We start from the raw sequence: 22,316 nt of genomic DNA on the forward strand, positions 1-22,316 counted from the left end.
AGATATTCAATTTACAATGAGATGCGGACGGGAGCTGGTGCCACTTGGACCCGGACGTAACGTAGCACTACAAAATGACGTCGGACTTAAATACTGAATACCAGTAAGACGCCTGAGGGCTCTGGTTGGAGTCTATACCAGTAAGACGCCTGACTGAGGGCTCTGGTTGGAGTCTATACCAGTAAGACGCCTGACTGAGGGCTCTGGTTGTAGTCTATACTAGTAAGACGCATGAGGGCTCTGGTTGTAGTCTATACTAGTAAGACGCATGAGGGCTCTGGTTGTAGTCTCTACTAGTAAGACGCCTGAGGGCTCTGGTTGTAGTCTCTACTAGTAAGACGCCTGAGGGCTCTGGTTGTAGTCTATACTAGTAAGACGCATGAGGGCTCTGGTTGTAGTCTATACCAGTAAGACGCCTGAGGGCTCTGGTTGTAGTCTCTACTAGTAAGACGCCTGAGGGCTCTGGTTGTAGTCTCTACTAGTAAGACGCCTGAGGGCTCTGGTTGTAGTCTCTACTAGTAAGACGCATGAGGGCTCTGGTTGTAGTCTATACCAGTAAGACGCCTGACTGAGGGCTCTGGTTGGAGTCTATACCAGTAAGACGCCTGAGGGCTCTGGTTGTAGTCTCTACTAGTAAGACGCATGAGGGCTCTGGTTGTAGTCTCTACTAGTAAGACGCCTGAGGGCTCTGGTTGTAGTCTCTACTAGTAAGACGCATGAGGGCTCTGGTTGTAGTCTATACCAGTAAGACGCCTGACTGAGGGCTCTGGTTGTAGTCTCTACCAGTAAGACGCCTGAGGGCTCTGGTTGTAGTCTCTACCAGTAAGACGCCTGAGGGCTCTGGTTGTAGTCTATACAAGTAAGACGCGCAAACGCGGGAAGCGAACGCAGCTCGTGTGTGTGTGGTTGTGTGTGTGTGTGTGTGCTACAGCTGCGCCCTGTGTGTGTGTGTGCTACAGCTGCGCCCTCTGGTGGCGGGCGGGTGGTGTCACAGCGGGACAGACACACAGACATGAGCAGCAGGGTCTCATAGTAAGTGGCTCACTGCGTTCGCAACCAGTAAGACGCCTGAGGGCTCTGGTTGTAGTCTCTACCAGTAAGACGCCTGAGGGCTCTGGTTGTAGTCTATACCAGGAAGACGCCTGATGGCTCTGGTTGTAGTCTATATACCAGTAAGACGCCTGAGGGCTCTGGTTGTAGTCTCTACCAGTAAGACGCCTGAGGGCTCTGGTTGTAGTCTATATACCAGTAAGACGCCTGAGGGCTCTGGTTGTAGTCTCTACCAGTAAGACGCCTGACTGAGGGCTCTGGTTGGAGTCTATACCAGTAAGACGCCTGACTGAGGGCTCTGGTTGGAGTCTATACCAGTAAGACGCCTGAGGGCTCTGGTTGTAGTCTATACCAGTAAGACGCCTGAGGGCGAGAAGCGAAGGGTGAGGTTGCGGGCACGACATGGGGGGTCATATCAGCATATCCGCCTGGGTGACGGCAGACTGCTGGGCGAGTGCAGGCGCTTTGACATGTGACTGTTGTTTTTACCGGCTGCCAGGCGCGGCTTCACTAATAACTTTGGGGCCGGCCCGTCTAGAGTTTAAATGGACAGGTATCAGTCAAAAGGGAGACATCGAAGAGGAAGGATGGATGGGGAAGGATTAACATAATGGAATGTCAGAACAGGTCATTTCCATTTATGGAGACCTAAGGGTTTGAGGTTTGAGGTGAGATGTAGAGTTGCTGGTCAACATTAATGACATCAGGGATCTCCATATATGGGCATTCCCATATTTATAGGGGCTTAATATTGACATGAAAGTCTATATAAGATGCTGCATGGGGAGATAAGTTGTTGTTCTGGTGAAGACATAGAGGACTAGAGGGAGACAGAAAACTCTTCGATGCTTCACTGGACAGTGTCCAGAGAGAACGGGGGAGAGGACCCCGGTGGTCCAGCTGTAGCGGTTGGACGACGGCTTTATTCCTTTACGCGTTCCACATACGACAGCAGCGATGGTCAGCGATGGTTTGATGTGCACGTCTTCAACTCAGTGTCTCTGCGCTGGGAGGAGTTGACCCCAGTGACACCTGGAAGAGGAGAACGCTGGCGCTACACGGCTGCGTTGGTAGGAGATATCGTCTACATATGGGGAGGGTATCCTTACGGCAATGTCCTTTATACATTCGACGTTGACGCCCACAGATGGTTCAAACCACAGGTTTCTGGGACTGTTCCAAAGGGGAGGAGTCACCACTCAGCCTGTGTCTTTGGGAAGGTCATGTATATTCATGGAGGATGTGCCAGGACTGGAAGCACTAATGACACTTACAAGTTGGACACCACCACAATGGTCTGGTCTTTTATCAACGCCAGAGGAATTCCACCTCCTGCTTCAGACCGTCACTCTGCTACCATCATCGGGACAAAGATGTTTGTATTTGGAGGATGGATGGGAAGTTTGTGCTACAACACCTTCAGAGTGTTTGACATAGAGACCAATCTCTGGATCCACACACCTTCTAGACAGCTTCTACCAGAAAGACGCTACTATCATTCAGCCTTGCCCTTTACCTACAATGGAGAGTTGTACATATTTGTTTGCCTCAACTATAACCAGGACTTCAATGATCTGTGGAAATTCAGTCCAGAGACCTTCTGCTGGAAGAAGGTTGAGCTCAAGGGAAACGGCCCACGTTCAGGGATGTCTGACATGTGCTGTTGCATGATGGGAGATCGTATTGTTATCTTAGGAGGAATAGGATACAGAGGTAGAAACAGAACCCAACTCGTTCTACTGAATGACCTGTATGTCCTAGACTTCAGTCCTAGTCTCAAGACATTATGCAAGCTAGCAGTTATTCAACACGGTCTGGAGCAGTCAGAACTCCCACACAACATCAGGTGGGAACTGGCAGCCATGACTACCACCAGCAACAACCAATGACAACATCTAGAAAGGTGCAATTTGGGGAAATTGCAAGTGTTGTTGCCTTGATCTCACTGACGCCATCGGAGAAGCGAGGAATAGTCCACCGTACATCATCATGCATCATCTCATATTGGCCAATCAGTAGAGCGTTCATATCTTCTGGCCAAGTGCTTAAGCGCCCTTATTGGCCAAGTGCTCCCATGTGAATGTTTTGATGTTAAAATGTGTCATATTTGGAGGAATTTTGACCTAATTTCTCCTTTCATCGTCAATGGCAAATATTGAGACGTGTGAGGACAAAAGCTGTCAAAAGAAATCACACCCGTGTGAAGTGAGGGGCGCTCTTATCATCGTACACCATCTCATTCCGGCCAATCACAATTCCTTCATCAACGTTTGTGTTACGCAAACACTCTAAATTGTCCGTTCATTGTCCTTTAACCCATTCTGACCTGAGATCAGATTAAAAAAATGTCTTCTACATCCTGACAGTTTTCATTCTGACCTGAGATCAGATTAAAAAAATGTCTTCTACATCCTGACAGTTTTCTGAAAAACCTATGTTTCTGTGTCAGTCGTTCTTCGATTTCCAAAAATAGCAGACCTACAAGCTCGTAGCGCGCCACTCGGTGGCGCGCTACGAGCTTGTAGATCTGCTATTTTTCAATAGCTAAAGCATAACGTAATGCCAACACCAAAAGGGGTTCCCGCCCCAAAATGGGTTAATGTTTTTGTCGGGACAAAAAAAACTGGTTTAATACATAATACACCAAAAGCTGGACATACCGTACACCCCTCATAAACAGCTACAATAGCTGGTCTACAAGCTCACAAAGTGTTATTGTGAGTTACTTCACGACCTATTGTGAGCTTGTAGATCATACATTTTTATACATTACAGATGAATTTAAACGATTCCGCCAACTAACCACATGATTGCGATTATCACACCCGTATGAGGGGTGCTCTTATCAATGGGATTTGTGTTGGACGAAAATAGCCTACATTATGATTTCTGGCATATTCTCCATTGGCACAAGAATCTACACTATAGAATATCCCTCTAACACCCGCATTAATTTCTACTTGCAAAAAATAGATTTCAACCTTACTACTACTTTGTACTACTAGGACTGACACTAAAACATATGTTAAAAAAAATAAAAAATAAAAGTTTGATGGAAAGTTTATAATAATTATATAATATAATAAATTAAAAATTTACATTTGGGGGATATCTTTCACAATAATGAATAAAACATGTTCTAGACATTCTAATGATCACAAAAAAACATATATTACAATTATTGTACCTACTTTTATTAGGGTAAAGGTCAAAAGTCTTAGGTTAAAAAGAATTTCAAAATCGCACAGAGTCCAGACATTTTTAATTTGTGTGAATTTCAGCCTCTGTGGGGGGTATTTATATGCAAATATCATGACCAATGGCATTGAAATGGCATTGCAATGAACATCACTGATGACGTTTAGGTGAAAAAAGAACAGAAAAAAATTATAATAATTTAGTAATTAAATAAAATAAAATTGTTGCTAAAAAGCAACGCTGGGTCTTAGAGGGATATAGGAAATATTCTAGAGCAGGGGTTTTTCAACAGGTGGTCCGTGGACCACTGGTGGTCCCTGGAAGTATTGCATGTGGTCCCTGACCAAATTGGAGGTCAAGAAATTCAACAGAAAAAAGGAGTTAGAATCTCAAGAGGGGGGGGAAGTGCAGCGGATTGTCTGGTTGAGTCATTATTATCATTAGGAAATTATTAGTAGTCAATGGACCATTGCTTGAGAAACAGTGGAATGTATATTAAACACGGGATGCAGCAAGTGTTACAAAAGCATTCATCTTTAGCCCATATCCCCAGATTCCCCACCCAATGCTACAGTGGTCCCCAGGTTGATTCTAAGTCAGGGTGGTGGTCCCTGGTTCACAATCAGTTGAAAATCATAGAGCATAGGAAATAAAAACTGTCGAGCTGCCAACTTGCGCTTTGCACACAAGTTGGCCATGAATTGCCTACTTGTGCGCGAGCAGAGTGCGCAACTTATCTCTGACTCTTGTCAGTTGTCAAGTTGTCCTACTTAGACACTCCCACTTGGACACTTTCCAGCCAGGCTCATTCATTCCAATGTAAATAATCATGGATTTTACACATTAAATACTGGTTCATTTTTGGAACCAGATCTCTTCCAAATCCGTCAACAAGGCCTGCCATATGCACTGGAAAAATATGTCTGTGACATTTCTTTTTTTTAAACAATGTTTTATCATAATTATAGGAAAGCTATTGGTGGAGTGGTTTGTCTAAAGTTTAGACAAACCACTCCACCAATAGTTTAGACTCTAAAGCCAGGGGTGTCAAACTCATTTTGGGGCAAGGACCACATTGCGCGAAAGGTGACTTGATGAGGGCCGCGGCCAGTTGCAGCTCACGTGGGTTGACTTACACTACTTGATACTTTTCTTTTGCTTTGTTTTCTAGACTGTTTATTGACATAAATTGACTTTATTTGTATTACAGTTGTAGGCTACAAGACGTTTGGTATGAGAGGTGGAAAAAAGACCCAATAAACCACTCAAAAATAGTAAAAAATCATTATTTCATCAAAAATATCCAAAATGGCATATTGACATGTATCCACCTTGAAATCTGACACTTTGCATCTCTTTGCTTTGACTATCGTGTGTAAGTATACTATTATTCCTCACTTGGTAAGGGAAATGAAACTCTACTGAGCTGTAACAGCTATGGTTAGCCTCTCCATGTCCTGCTGTATCAGAGTGTGAGGAGACAACACAACAACTCAACTAGTAGTTGAATAGACGAGTTAACGAGCCCATTAGTGACAACATTCCGTACCTGGGCAGAGACAAAGCCGTCTACAGCTGGGCCATTAGCGGGGCAGGTGGGGGAGGGGGAGTAGCAGCGTTGTTTCCTTTTTGAAAATCATCTCGAGGGCCGCATTGGACCTCTCCCTGGGCCGCATGCGGCCCACGGATCACCAGTTTGACACCCCAATCACAGCTAAGCATAGCATGGTTTAGAGTCTAAACCATGTCATGCTTAGCTGTGATTGGACCATAGCAGTTTGGGGAGGGGCTTAGCTATAGGTCAATTGGTTACGTCATTTACGTCACTTTTTTTAGATAAACAGACATAGTTACGTCATCAGCCAATACGTCACAGACCTGTAGGGTCTCAGCAACCACATAGTTACGTCATCAGCGTATACGTCACAGACCTGTAGGGTCTCAGCACCCACATAGTTACGTCATCAGCGTATACGTCACAGACCTGTAGGGTCTCAGCACCCACATAGTTACGTCATCAGCGTATACGTCACAGACCTGTAGGGTCTCAGCACCCACATAGTTACGTCATCAGCGTATACGTCACAGACCTGTAGGGTCTCAGCACCCTGAAGTAGTCGGGTGCAGCGGTGCTGCTTCTCACCATCTTCAACAGCTTGATTCCTTTATGAGACACAGATAGTACCTGCACACCGGTCCCCACACTGCCCTGGAAAACACGCACGCACACACGCACACATGCACAAACGCACACGCACACACACACACACACACACACACACACACACACACACACACACACACACACACACACACACACACACACACACACACACACACACACACACACACACACACACACACACACACACACACACACACACACACACACACACACACAGAAAAGGAAGACACACACACACAGAAAAGCAAACATGAAAATATGCAGCATGTACAATTTCAGCATTGGGTTTTGTTAACCAGGGTTCCCAGCCAGGGGTCTATCCTCGGCCCCCCTCATGTTCCCATAGCCAGGGGTCTATCCTCGGCCCCCCTCATGTTCCCATAGCCAGGGGTCTATCCTCGGCCCCCTCATGTTCTCTCTACACCAAATCTCTTTGTCGACAATAGCCAATCTAATTTCGTCGAAAGTTTGTCTATTATGTTTTATCTTCGCTGCCACCCAACCTGGGGGAATGACGTCATGCTTCCTTCTATGCATGAGGAGTCCAAGCTGCTTCTTTTCACCTGTCAGAGGGGGGAGCTCCTTTCCCCTCCATCAAGATTACGGCATGTTTTTTGTGAGGGTACCTACCCTAGGGGGACACGGGGAGAACATGTGTGGGTACCTACCCTAGGGGACACGGGGAGAACATGTGAGGGTACCTACCCTAGGGGACACGGGGAGAACATGTGAGGGTACCTACGCTATAGGGGACACGGGGAGAACATGTGTGGGTACCTACCCTATAGGGGACACGGGGAGAACATGTGTGGGTACCTACCCTAGGGGACACGGGGAGAACATGTGAGGGTACCTACCCTAGGGGACACGGGGAGAACATGTGAGGGTACCTACCCTAGGGGACACAGCACCCACAGCGTCCCCAGAGAGAATCGAACCCAGGACCTTCTAGCTGTGCCACCAAGTGCCCCAAGTTTGTCTATTATGACATGCCCAGAGTTTTTGCAGGTAAGTTGGAGAATTACTGCATATTTCTGCACAGCCTTTATCAGCCAATGTAAATGGTAAATGGTGCATTTATATAGCGCCTTTATCCAAGGCGCTATACATAGATTGTGCATTACATTCACCCATTCACACACACATTCATACACCGATTGCGGCGGAAGCCATGCAAGGCACCAACCAGCACATCGGGAGCAATTTGGGGTTCAGTGTCTTTGCCCAAGGACACTTCGACATGTAGACAGGTCCTTGGGTGGCTCAACCTGCAGTTAATGCATCCTAAACAGTAAGATTCAGAATCATTACACTCAGAGTAAACCACTTAAGCATCTACAAACATTTTTTTGAACACATACTTTTCTTTGCATACAGGTCGCCGCCGCCTATACCTGCAATCATGCATTGCCATAATGTTTTAGTCAAGCTTCCCTTTCCTTCCCTTTCCTTTTTAAGTGGTGCAACCACTTCTACATCCAGCTTACAATGTCCGTGTGCCTGTTTGTGTGTGTGTGTGTGTGTGTGTGTGTACCCATGAGCATGAGTGGTGTGCGCATGCGTGAAATTGGAACGAGAGAAGTATGTGACATGGCCACATGCTGGACGCAAACGATACAGAGAAGAAATTGAAACGATACAGAGAAGAAATTGGAATGATACAAATTGGAACGATACAGAGAACCAATAGATGGGAGTTGCACCACTTGGTTCACACTGGTGTGATTTTTTGTCACTGTTTGATAAAGCAGAAGCCATGATGTCATAGACATCATGGACATCATGTCATGTCAACAGACCCATGATAGTCCTGGATATTTTCAAAATGGAAAAATTAAACATACATGTATATACATAAGAACTAGATTAGACAATTTCTACCAAATTTGGAACAACTGGATAGTGCACATTGCCCCCTCCGAGAGTGGACTTCGCGTGATCTCACTGGTCCTTTGCCTGCTTTATGATTGTAGAAAATGTTTAAGACACCTTTCCTTCTCTCATGGTCGAAGACTAAAGCTGTATTGTTTTTGTCCCCCTCAGCGATAATGTAAATACTTTCGTTTATTTGGTTGTTGTTTTTTTTGTCTTTTTCTTTTTCTGCCCACTCTTTTCTTTTCATCCTTCTGAAATGTACATTCTAAAGTGATATTGCCCTGTTGTCCCTATTTAAATGTGGACTTGATGTCATATGTAGCTCATCTAAAGAAAAAGGACTATACAGAGACATTGGAGATGGAGCCACTTGGAGGGGGGATGATGAGGGAGGGAAGAGGGGGTGGGAAAGATAAAATCTTGGGAATTGCACTTGTGTCCTATGAAAAAATGCTATTCTATAATGTATTGCTTTTTGCCAAATAAAACAAATATTATAAAAAAAAAAAAGAAGAAACAGACCCATGACTCACAGAGGCGGGGAACAGCCGAGAGAAGTAGATCTCCCAGGAGTCTCTGGCCAAGGTGACGGCTTTCCTTTTCACCGTCTCGTCCAGCGTCCCAACGACCTGGTCCACCCTGTTCTCCGCTGTCAGAGGGGGGGGGGGAGGTTACCATTCAGACCACCAGGGTTGCTTTTGACAGCACATTTTGATTTCAGTTTCAGTCATACAGTCTTGAATAGTTTTAACCCATTCAGACCTGAGATCAGATTCTAAAAATGTCTTCTACATCCTGACAGTTTTCTGAAAAAGCCATGTTTCTATGTCAGTGGTTCTTCGATTTTTCAAAAATAGCAGACCTACAAGCTCGAGCTTCTCTCCCTTCTCTCCCTCCCTCTTTCCTGTCCATCTTCACTGTAACTATCAATGAAGTCTAAAGCCAAAGAACAGCGTCAGTGACGCATCGGAGCGTCTGTGTGGAGCATGTCCATTGAAAATAATGGAGGCGGCTGTTTTGACGTGCGCCGTTTGCAGCCTGTGTGTGTGTGTGTGTGAGTGTGTGTGTGTGTGTGTGTGTGTGTGTACAGTGTGTGTGTGTGTGTGTGTGTGTTGCCATTGACATACATAGTATAAAAAGTAGGTGGCTATAGCGCACATCAAGTTCCTGTCTGGTTGGTGCTGGACTAAAGGTAAGTACAGTGAAGAGAAGAGAGTCCACAGACCTGTCCACACAGACCTGTCCACACAGACCTGTCCACACAGACCTGTCCACACAGACCTGTCCACACAGACCTGTCCACAGACCTGTCCACAGACCTGTCCACACAGACCTGTCCACAGACCTGTCCACACAGACCTGTCCACACAGACCTGTCCACAGACCTGTCCACACAGACCTGTCCACAGACCTGTCCACAGACCTGTCCACACAGACCTGTCCACAGACCTGTCCACACAGACCTGTGCACACAGACCTGTCCACAGACCTGTCCACACAGGTCTGCTCCAAAGGTGTTTGCTTTTTATCCAAAACACCATAAATAAGACACAACGTTTCGGCCGTGAACGAACGGCCTTCATCAGGTGATAATCGCCAATATGAGACAACTCCCTTTTTATCCCAGTCGTCACATCACGTGACTGATGACGACTGGGCAAGTGAGTCACACGCCCTTGATATACAGGTGAAACAATGATTTATAATCTCATATAAATATAGTTAGAAATCAGCCGGCCCTCAACGGAACAGTCAGTGGTGTGCACAGATAGACACTAGGGGGTGCTCTAGCAACCCCTGCCCTTATCCCTCTGGACAAATGTGCCCCTTAACCCATTATGACCTGAGATCAGATTATAAAAATGTCTTCTACATACCGACAGTTTTCAGAAAAAGCCATGTTTCTATGTCAGTGGTTCTTCGATTTTTCAAAAATAGCAGACCTACAAGCTCGTAGCGCGCCACTCGGTGGCGCGCTATGAGCTTGTAGATCTGCTATTTTTCAATAGCTAAAGCAGAACGTAATGCTAACACCAAAAGGGGTTCCCGCGCAAAATGGGTTAAGGCAACCGGCCGGGTTCCACACGCTGCACAAGGTGCCCTTTTTTCACTTGAGCACCTGCCCCTCGCCACTGAACAGAGTCATTTCATTGTGAAAACACCACTAAGACAAAAACACTCATCTCACGTCAACTCCTTCATTCCTACCGAAGAGAGCTTTCATCGTCTGCTTCTCCTCCTGGGTGATGCGAATGCAGGCCTCAGAGAAGGTGTCATGGTGTATCTACACAAAATGAATGAATGAATGAATGAATGCAGGCTAGTGATGCACCGAATATTCAGCCGCAGAAAATATTCGGCAGAAAATGGCTAAAAATGCATTTTCGGCCTATTCGGTTTCGGGCCCGAATAGGCAGAAAATATATCACCGAATAGTGCATGCAATTAATGCATTCAAAAGAGCTGAGTACATGTTTTATGGACCCATAATAGTGATTATTATTTAAGTTAAGTTTTGCCATAACCAACTAATAAACTAACTAACTAACTAACTGACTAATAAATCAGGTAGCTTTAAGGTACGGCCATGACAGCAATGGTAGGAAAAACAACTGTTTCCTATATTCGGTTTCGGCCAAGATTTTCCCTTTCGGTGCATCCCTATATTGCAGGCCTCAGAGAAGGTGTCACTGGTGAATCTACGCACAAGCATTTTGGTACACCTATTATAATTGCCATTTCCTTCCTGCTACTGATCATTGATGGTTACCATGTGTGTTCAAAAACCTGCATTTTCAGACCAAACATTATAACAATAATCACTTGCATTCACACACAGTGGACGCAACATTTTACTTTGATGTGTTATATTTTCTTTTGTGTGTTTGTTGTTGTATTGTTTATTTCCGTCTGTGTTTTTATTTCTTTATTGCACAGCTGCAACCCTTTGCCAACTTGTAGACTTTTGTACTGTTCTTTATGAACTTTTAATCTGTTTAATCCAATGTCCTCTTCCTACAGGAAAGGATTCCAAATAAGCCTTCTGGCTTCTTCCCTTCCTTTGCATTGTATTTTTGTTCTTTGATATGTTATTGTCTATTTTTTGTACTACGCGCTAAATAAATAAACCTAAACCTAGCCTGAAGCCATATTATTTGCCCCACATACTGTACATACACAAAATCAAAATGGTTACGATTTGTGCAAATAGTTGACTGTACTTATCACAAGCACGTTGGAATGATGGACTCAATAATCCGTTACTGACCTGTTTGAACAGCAGGTCCAGTATGAGGGGATTGGTGAAGGTTTCTTTAGGGTAAAACACCTGAAAACGCAGCATTACATCATCCATATATACATTACACCATCACAAATGCTCTGCTCTACTGTATGAGCTCATCACATCGATAAACAATGAACATTGCAAGTCAGGAGATTGATATCTTAATGTACTGTAATAAGTGCTTCTTGATTAATTGCATGTACTGTACTATATTGAACTTGTAGAGTGTGTTCCTGTGTGCGTGCGTGTGTCGGTGACTATGTGTGTGTGTGTGTGTGTGTGTGTGTGTGTGTGTGTGTGTGTGTGTGTGTGTGTGTGTGTGTGTGTGTGTATGCCTGTGTAATAAAGTGATGTGTGTGTGTGTGTGTGTGTGAGTTACAATTTACAATTTACAATTTAGGCATTTATCAGACGCTCTTAATCCAGAGCGACTTACATTAAGCAAGAACAAAAAAGCATGGGAATACATCACATAAAAACATTTATCAAGAAACATGCGTAAGCTAAGAACAGTGGAATATCTATTACAGAGCTGCCAACCTGCACACATTTTGTGTACCAACCACGCAATTCTAGGCGTATAGACACCTAGAATTGCGTGGTTGGTACACAAAATGTGTGCAGGTTGGCAGCTCTGCTATTATAATGAAGCTATACTATAAACTATACATATATACTACTATGCTATACATATGTACTATGACGTGCTATGACTATATACAATGCAATTTTAGTGCTGTCTACATAACATGCTATAAGTCTGTATCAAATGTCTACAGAAATGCTATCTAAGGGCCATGATGGAGTCTGAAAAGGTGGGTTTTCAGACTATGGCGGAAGATTGGGAGTTCCTGAGGTAGAGCTTCCAGGGCACGTTGGTGTAGGTGTAGTGGTCATCAGAACTCACCTCCTTCCTGAGGTAGAGCTTCCAGGGCACGTTGGTGTAGGTGTAGTGGTCATCAGAACTCACCTCCTTCCTGAGGTAGAGCTTCCAGGGCACGTTGGTGTAGGTGTAGTGGTCATCAGAACTCACCTCCTTCCTGGGGTAGAGCTTCCAGGGCACGTTGGTGTAGGTGTAGTGGTCATCAGAACTCACCTCCTTCCTGAGGTAGAGCTTCCAGGGCACGTTGGTGTAGGTGTAGTGGTCATCAGAACTCACCTCCTTCCTGAGGTAGAGCTTCCAGGGCACGTTGGTGTAGGTGTAGTGGCCATCAGAACTCACCTCCTTCCTGAGGTAGAGCTTCCAGGGCTCGTTGGTGTAGGTGTAGTGGTCATCAGAACTCACCTCCTTCCTGAGGTAGAGCTTCCAGGGCACGTTGGTGTAGGTTTAATGGTCATCAGAACTCACCTCCTTCCTGAGGTAGAGCTTCCAGGGCACGTTGGTGTAGGTGTAGTGGTCATCAGAACTCACCTCCTTCCTGAGGTAGAGCTTCCAGGGCACGTTGGTGTAGGTGTAGTGGTCATCAGAACTCACCTCCTTCCTGAGGTAGAGCTTCCATGGCACGTTGGTGTAGGTGTAGTGGTCATCACTGGTCCTGCTGTGAAGCTGAGTCTGAATGCTCTCCTCCTCTATCGGCAGCTCTCTGGAGACTGGAAACACGCACGCAGGCACACACGCACACGCACACAGGCACGCACGCACACACGCACACATGCACACACACACACACACACACACACACACACACACACACACACACACACGCGCGCGCACACACACACACAGAGAGAGAGACGCATGTGCAATATGATGCATACGATATGAAGTCATTTCGGTTAATTTCTTATATAATTTGGAAATTTGCACATCCCAAATGCTTTGGATTTATACATGTTTGGTCTATTCACATAAGCGCTACTAATATCACTAATATATACTAATATATACTAATCTATTCACGTAGCGCTACTAAATATCACTGCGTGGATATTAGTTTCGCCCCTCTCAGTATTTGTCACACTCGAGAGGAGCCAGACTTAACCTGCCTGGGGGGCGGGGCAATGTGCTGCAGAGGCATGATGAAGGCTGGCTACGCCGAGGCTATAGTTTAAAAACTTCAATATGTGGCCTGGGGCCGTGGCTCAGCGGTCCAGGCACCTTGGCTGGTATAACCCAGTCTGGCAGTGTGCCGCGGGTTCGACTCCCGATCCCAACGGCCTTTACTGCATGTCTTCCCCCCCCCCCCCCATCTCTCTCCCCATTTCCTGTCAGCCTACTGTCTGTCCCTCCATAAAATATATATAAAATAAAGACATAAAAATGAAATAACTTTCAATATGTTATACTTTAAAACATATTCAGAGACAGAAATAAAAAAAATTAAACTCATCTAGCCTACAATCTCCCAACACAGTGAGTGGTGTGAATGCTGTAATGAAATATCTGGAACAGACATTATTACTGAAGTCTTTGATGTGACATGCTGTTCGCCTGGTTCAGGGGCGGGGCCGACATGCTGCTCACCTGGTTCAGGGGCGGGGGCCGACATGTTGCTCACCTGGTTCAGGGGCGGGGCCGACATGCTGCTCACCTGGTTCAGGGGCGGGGCCGACATGCTGCTCACCTGGTTCAGGGGCGGGGCCGACATGCTGCTCACCTGGTTCAGGGGCGGGGCCGACATGCTGCTCACCTGGTTCAGGGGCGGGGCCGACATGCTGCTCACCTGGTTCAGGGGCGGGGCCGACATGCTGCTCACCTGGTTCAGGGGCGGGGCCGACATGCTGCTCACCTGGTTCAGGGGCGGGGGCCGACATGTTGCTCACCTGGTTCAGGGGCGGGGCCGACATGCTGCTCACCTGGTTCAGGGGCGGGGCCGACATGCTGCTCACCTGGTTCAGGGGCGGGGCCGACATGCTGCTCACCTGGTTCAGGGGCGGGGCTGACATGCTGCTCACCTGGTTCAGGGGCGGGGCCGACATGCTGCTCACCTGGTTCAGGGGCGGGGCCGACATGCTGCTCACCTGGTTCAGGAGCGGGGCCGACATGCTGCTCACCTGGTTCAGGGGTGGGGCTTGTGTGAGGCAGGGCGGGGCCTAAGGGGCGGGATCTGGTGATCTTGCTCCCCCTCCTAGCCCCTCCCTCTTCCCTGGAGCGGGCCGGGGGTGCGGCGGACGGGGGCTTCCTCTGAGTGGTCCAAATGGAGACAGTCAGAGAAGCAGATGCAGTGTGTGTGTGTGTGTGTGTGCGCATGTATGTGTGTGCGTGTGCGTGCGTGCGTGCGTGCGTGCGTGCGTGCGTGCGTGCGTGCGTGTGTGTGTGTGTGTGTGTGCACCTGTGGTGATGGCGGGTTGGCCATCTGGTCTTTAAGGATCTCCATGGCTTCATCATGAGGGTCTGGCTTCTTCACAAACCTACACGCACGCACGCACGCACGCACGCACACACACACACACACACACACACACACACACACACACACACACACACACACACACACACACACACACGTACATGCACACGTTGATGCATATACTATCTACTGGGACTGGGAGGACTTTATGACTGTGAGTCAACTGCCTTCACAAAAGCAATAAAACATGCAGTAATCCTGGTCTCTAAACTGCCTCCCCCTGGCCAGCCGGGGCGCCTGATGGAGGGGAAAGGAACTGGTTGGAATAACGTGTTCCTTCCACGCGCTATATGTCCAACCAGGGAAACTCCCTCCGGCCAGGTAAAAAGAAGCGGCTTAGACTCCTCATGCAGTGAAGGCAGCATGAGGTCAGTCCGTTGCTCTCCCCAGGTTGGCAGAGGGAGTGTATAGCGCCCAGGATTACATTAGATAATTGACACTGGGTGAAAATTGGGTCATACAAATCGTGGAATAAAAAATTAAAATTATCTAATAAAAATGCCTTCACAAGGTTCTGTGTTTCTATTGTAATACATATTCCCCTGACAAATACCCCCTATACTTAATGCTATATATACTATAGTGGCCCTCTGGAGTGAGTGTGGAACTATAGTGGCCCCTCTGGAGTGAGTGTGGAACTATAGTGGCCCCTCTGGAGTGAGTGTGGAACTATAGTGGCCCTCTGGAGTGAGTGTGGAACTATAGTGGCCCTCTGGAGTGAGTGTGGAACTATAGTGGCCCCTCTGGAGTGAGTGTGGAACTATAGTGGCCCTCTGGAGTGAGTGTGGAACTATAGTGGCCCCTCTGGAGTGAGTGTGGAACTATAGTGGCCCCTCTGGAGTGAGTGTGGAACTATAGTGGCCCTCTGGAGTGAGTGTGGAACTATAGTGGCCCTCTGGAGTGAGTGTGAAACTATAGTGGCCCTCTGGATTGAGTGTGGAACTATAGTGGTCCCCCCTTAAGAAATGCCTATGGGAAAAATGCATTGGGATTCATTTCCGGGGCCACGCGTTGTTCTGAAAGGGGGAGGGACTGCGACGCTCTATAGTGGCCCTCTGGAGTGAGTGTGGAACTATAGTGGCCCTCTGGAGTGAGTGTGGAACTATAGTGGCCCTCTGGAGTGAGCGTGGAACTATAGTGGCCCTCTGGAGTGAGCGTGGAACTATAGTGGCCCTCTGGAGTGAGTGTGGAACTGTAGTGGCCCTCTGGAGTGAGTGTGGAACTGTAGTGGCCCTCTGGAGTGAGTGTAGAACTATAGTGGCCCTCTGGAGTGAGTGTGGAACTATAGTGGCCCTCTGGAGTGAGTGTGGAACTATAGTGGCCCTCTGGAGTGAGTGTGGAACTATAGTGGCCCTCTGGAGTGAGTGTGGAACTATAGTGGCCCTCTGGAGTGAGTGTGGAACTATAGTGGCCCTCTGGAGTGAGAGTGGAAATATAGTGGCCCTCTGGAGTGAGTTTGGAACTATAGTGGCCCTCTGGAGTGAGTGTGGAACTATAGTGGCCCTCTGGAGTGAGTGTGGAAATATAGTGGCCCTCTGGAGTGTGTGGGGAACTATAGTGGCCCTCTGGAGTGAGTGTGGAAATATAGTGGCCCTCTGGAGTGAGTGTGGAACTATAGTGGCCCTCTGGAGTGAGTGTGGAACTATAGTGGCCCTCTGGAGTGAGTGTGGAACTATAGTGGCCCTCTGGAGTGAGTGTGGAACTATAGTGGCCCCCCCTTAAGAAATGCCTATGGGAAAAATGCATTGGGATTCATTTCCTGGGCCACGCGTTGTTCTGAAAGGGGGAGGGACTGCGACGCTCTATAGTGGCCCTCTGGAGTGAGTGTGGAACTATAGTGGCCCTCTGGAGTGAGTGTGGAACTATAGTGGCCCTCTGGAGTGAGTGTGGAACTATAGTGGCCCTCTGGAGTGAGTGTGGAACTATAGTGGCCCTCTGGAGTGAACGTGGAACTATAGTGGCCCTCTGGAGTGAGTGTGGAACTCTAGTGGCCCTCTGGAGTGAGTGTGGAACTATAATGGCCCTCTGGAGTGAGTGTAGAACTATAGTGGCCCTCTGGAGTGAGTGTGGAACTATAGTGGCCCTCTGGAGTGAGTGTGGAACTATAGTGGCCCTCTGGAGTGAGTGTGGAACTATAGTGGCCCTCTGGAGTGAGAGTGGAAATATAGTGGACCTCTGGAGTGAGTGTGGAACTATAGTGGCCCTCTGGAGTGAGTGTGGAACTATAGTGGCCCTCTGGAGTGAGTGTGGAAATATAGTGGCCCTCTGGAGTGAGTGTGGAACTATAGTGGCCCTCTGGAGTGAGTGTGGAACTATAGTGGCCCTCTGGAGTGAGAGTGGAAATATAGTGGCCCTCTGGAGTGAGTGTGGAACTATAGTGGCCCTCTGGAGTGAGTGTGGAAATATAGTGGCCCTCTGGAGTGAGTGTGGAACTATAGTGGCCCTCTGGAGTGAGTGTGGAACTATAGTGGCCCTCTGGAGTGAGTGTGGAACTATAGTGACCCTCTGGAGTGAGTGTGGAACTATAGTGGCCCCCCCTTAAGAAATGCCTATGGGAAAAATGCATTGGGATTCATTTCCTGGGCCACGCGTTGTTCTGAAAGGGGGAGGGACTGCGACGCTCTATAGTGGCCCTCTGGAGTGAGTGTGGAACTATAGTGGCCCTCTGGAGTGAGTGTGGAACTATAGTGGCCCTCTGGAGTGAGTGTGGAACTATAGTGGCCCTCTGGAGTGAGTGTGGAACTATAGTGGTCCTCTGGAGTGAGTGTGGAACTATAGTGGCCCTTTGGAGTGAGTGTGGAACTATAGTGGCCCTCTGGAGTGAGTGTGGAACTATAGTGGCCCTCTGGAGTGAGTGTGGAACTATAGTGGCCCTCTGGAGTGAGTGTGGAACTATAGTGACCCTCTGGAGTGAGTGTGGAACTATAGTGGCCCCCCCTTAAGAAATGCCTATGGGAAAAATGCATTGGGATTCATTTCCTGGGCCACGCGTTGTTCTGAAAGGGGGAGGGACTGCGACGCTCTATAGTGGCCCTCTGGAGTGAGTGTGGAACTATAGTGGCCCTCTGGAGTGAGTGTGGAACTATAGTGGCCCTCTGGAGTGAGTGTGGGACTATAGTGGCCCTCTGGAGTGAGTGTGGAACTATAGTGGTCCTCTGGAGTGAGTGTGGAACTATAGTGGCCCTTTGGAGTGAGTGTGGAACTATAGTGGCCCTCTGGAGTGAGTGTGGAACTATAGTGGCCCTCTGGAGTGAGTGTGGAACTATAGTGGCCCTCTGGAGTGAGTGTGGAAATATAGTGGCCCTCTGGAGTGAGTGTGGAACTATAGTGGCCCTCTGGAGTGAGTGTGGAACTATAGTGGCCCTCTGGAGTGAGAGTGGAAATATAGTGGCCCTCTGGAGTGAGTGTGGAACTATAGTGGCCCTCTGGAGTGAGTGTGGAAATATAGTGGCCCTCTGGAGTGAGTGTGGAACTATAGTGGCCCTCTGGAGTGAGTGTGGAACTATAGTGGCCCTCTGGAGTGAGTGTGGAACTATAGTGACCCTCTGGAGTGAGTGTGGAACTATAGTGGCCCCCCCTTAAGAAATGCCTATGGGAAAAATGCATTGGGATTCATTTCCTGGGCCACGCGTTGTTCTGAAAGGGGGAGGGACTGCGACGCTCTATAGTGGCCCTCTGGAGTGAGTGTGGAACTATAGTGGCCCTCTGGAGTGAGTGTGGAACTATAGTGGCCCTCTGGAGTGAGTGTGGGACTATAGTGGCCCTCTGGAGTGAGTGTGGAACTATAGTGGTCCTCTGGAGTGAGTGTGGAACTATAGTGGCCCTTTGGAGTGAGTGTGGAACTATAGTGGCCCTCTGGAGTGAGTGTGGAACTATAGTGGCCCTCTGGAGTGAGTGTGGAACTATAGTGGCCCTCTGGAGTGAGTGTGGAACTATAGTGGCCCTCTGGAGTGAGTGTGGAACTATAGTGGCCCTCTGGAGTGAGTGTGGAACTATAGTGGCCCTCTGGAGTGAGTGTGGAACTATAGTGGCCCTCTGGAGTGAGTGTAGAACTATAGTGGCCCTCTGGAGTGAGTGTGGAACTATAGTGGCCCTCTGGAGTGAGTGTGGAACTATAGTGGCCCTCTGGAGTGAGTGTGGAACTATAGTGGCCCTCTGGATTGAGTGTGGAAATATAGTGGCCCTCTGGAGTGAGTGTGGAACTATAGTGGCCCTCTGGAGTGAGTGTGGAACTATAGTGGCCCTCTGGAGTGAGTGTGGAACTATAGTGGCCCTCTGGAGTGAGTGTGGACCTATAGTGGCCCTCTCCATGATATTCAAAGTTGCCCCACCCTGCCCTATACTATGATAAAACCCTTCTGACGCTCTACCTCTGAGACTGAGGAGCAACAGGTGCGGCCGCAGCAGGGGTGTGGTGGTGTTTGACGATGTCTTTGATGTCGTGACTCGGCTCCGTGCGCTCCGTGTGGCCGCCGCTGTAGTGTACCACGTCTTCCGGAAGGGGGCCTCGTGTCGGACCTGGAACATTATACCACTCATTCTGTCACATTCAAGCACCTGCACACATAATACTGTACAGAGCCATAGAGTATAAGACAGAGTCACATAATACTGTACAGAGCCAATCTTCACTCCCAATCTTCCGCCGTATAGTCTGAAAACCCACCTCTTCAGACTCCACCATGGCCCGTAGCACTTGCCCTAGCCTAGTCCTTTAGATAGCACTTTATGTAGACTCAGATAGTATAGACTTAGGTTAGCATTGTTGTTTTAGACAGACTTATAGCTCGTTACGTAGACCGCACTAGAATTGCATTTCATGTAGTCATAGCACTTTATAGTACACATGTATAAATAGATATATAATATAGTATGTATAGTTGACATAGATACTCCACTGTTACGTTCTTAGTTTATACATGATTCATGATAACTACTTTTGATATATGTGATGTATGACATGCTTTTTGTTTTTGCTTAAATGTAAGTCGCTCTGGATTAAGAGCGTCTGCTAAATGCCTAAATTGTAAATTGTATAGTATAAGGCAGAGTTGCGACATTGAGGGGGCAGAAAACAGCCCGGTCACATGGTGGTTCATGTATACTCGCGTATATAGACTCCAATGCATTCCGTAAACTTCCGGTGTCCCTGTTCGCCAATAAAAGTATATGTAGAAGAGCTGCCATTTGGACTGAAGCCCCATGAAGTGAACGGAGTTGTCGTAACTCTGTCTCATTCTATGGCTCTGATACTGTACAGCAGAGATAGATAGATAGATAGATAGATAGATAGATAGATAGATAGATAGATAGATAGATAGATAGATAGATAGATAGATAGATAGATAGATAGATAGATAGATAGATAGAGACAACATACTCATTCCTCTGTCTGACGGTTTGTACGGTGATTCTGTGTCTTTGATCTGCAGACAGACAGGAAGACGAGAGAGGGCTGGTTAAAAGCTGCTCTTACAGTGGGATCTTATTAGTTTCTTCCTAGATCTCAAAATGACATCCATGGGTACCTATGGGTATCTATGTTAGACACACCCACAGACAGGTCAATATTATTCACATTGTGATATTATACACAATTCACAATTCACAATGTACTATTTCAGTGCAGCAGAACAGGCCACATGTGTGTTTGTGTGTGCATGTTTGTGCGGCGTGCACGCACATGTTGGTGCAAGTGTGTGCGTGCGTCAGTACGTTTTAACAGCCCTGGCATATTTTCCGTAAGTGCGTTATTTGTCAATGTGACCCGGCGGCGACTACTGCCGATAGCAGGCGATAGTCCAAATGTGAGGCGGAGGAACGTCGTTCAAAAACATGAAAAAAAGTTGTCTTTTGGACGCTAATGACAGCAGGAACGCCGATACGTTTACGTTACCAACGCTAATGACAGCAGGAACGCACACTAGGAGATTTATATCGACCACGAGTCGCCGCTGTTCAGCCCACCGTTAACACATTCTGACCTGAGATCAGATTCTAACGCACAGAAGAAAGGTGGTTCTTTAACGCATTTTGACCTGAGATCAGATTCTTAAAAATGTCTTAAATCCTGACAGTTTAAAAAAATAGCAGACCTACAAGCTCGAGCTTGTAGATTCCCCCGGGAGCCCGGGAAAAGGTCTGCAAATTCCCGGGAATTCAAATGAGCCAAATCCGGGAAAATATTAAACCCTATAGTAGTGACTCACAGGGCTGGGCGTGCGGGAGTGATGAGGGGAGTAGGGGTGGTACTGGATGTGGGGTGACTGGGGGGCCGGGCCGGCCGGGGGGAAGTTGGCCAACATCTGCTGCTGGAGAGCCATGGCCTGCATGGTCATCTGCTGGGCCTGGGAGGGAGACACACACACACACACGCACACACACACACGCACGCACACGCACGCACACGCACGTATGCGTGCGCACACGCGCATACGCACACCTGATTGTTATTTTTCACGCTGTGCTCGACTGTGATGCATTAGGTGTTATCTGTTATCATAATGGCATGGCTATTTCAGGCATGTCATTATAGGTGAAAGTGTTTCCACGAGGTTTCCAATATTAGCGGAATGCAATAATATCCGATCTACAAGCTCACAATCATGCAACAGCTATTGTAGTGACACGTTAAGAGCTTCCAAATAGTCTAATTATCGCTGATGTGGCTAAAAACATGCTATCAGAAGAATACAATATATAGCAGGAAAAGACAACATAGGCTACTGTATTGTATTATGAGTACAGATCAAGTACAGAGTGAGTACAGAGTGAATGGAGGTAACTTTGGACACAGAGTGAGTACAGAGTGAGTACATACTGTAGTGAGTACAGATCATTAAGTACAGAGTGAATGGAGGTAACTTTGGACACAGAGTGAGTACAGAGTGAGTACATAGTGAGTACAGATCATTAAGTACAGAGTGAATGGAGGTAACTTTTGGACACAGAGTGAGTACATAGTGAGTACATAGTGAGTACAGATCATTAAGTACAGAGTGAAAGGAGGTAACTTTTGGACACAGAGTGAGTACATAGTGAGTACAGATCATTAAGTACAGAGTGAATGGAGGTAACTTTGGACACAGAGTGAGTACAGATTGAGTACATAGTGAGTACAGATCATTAAGTACAGAGTGAATGGAGGTAACTTTTGGACACAGAGTGAGTACAGAGTGAGTACAGATCATTAAGTACAGAGTGAAAGGAGGTAACTTTTGGACACAGAGTGAGTACAGAGTGAGTACAGATCATTAAGTACAGAGTGAAAGGAGGTAACTTTTGGACACAGAGTGAGCACAGAGTGAGTACAGATCATTAAGTACAGAGTGAATGGAGGTAACTTTGGACACAGAGTGAGTACAGAGTGAGT

General features: G+C 47.2%; 1 protein-coding gene across 1 annotated transcript in view; it reads right to left on the minus strand.

Moving 5' to 3' along the window:
- Positions 1 to 22,316, minus strand: part of myo15aa (myosin XVAa) — a gene marked incomplete at its 3' end in the record, with an annotated part of 141,253 nt that overhangs the window by 42,415 nt on the left and 76,522 nt on the right. The window contains 10 exon segments of the mRNA XM_083779210.1: positions 6,339 to 6,457; positions 8,842 to 8,957; positions 10,517 to 10,592; positions 11,577 to 11,636; positions 13,069 to 13,184; positions 14,589 to 14,718; positions 14,867 to 14,945; positions 19,315 to 19,462; positions 20,325 to 20,370; positions 21,154 to 21,291. Coding sequence (XP_083635336.1) covers positions 6,339 to 6,457; positions 8,842 to 8,957; positions 10,517 to 10,592; positions 11,577 to 11,636; positions 13,069 to 13,184; positions 14,589 to 14,718; positions 14,867 to 14,945; positions 19,315 to 19,462; positions 20,325 to 20,370; positions 21,154 to 21,291 — 1,028 coding nt within the window.

The sequence above is a fragment of the Protomyctophum parallelum genome, assembly GCF_964188405.1.
Source record: "Protomyctophum parallelum genome assembly, chromosome: 13".
Classification (NCBI taxonomy): domain Eukaryota; kingdom Metazoa; phylum Chordata; class Actinopteri; order Myctophiformes; family Myctophidae; genus Protomyctophum; species Protomyctophum parallelum.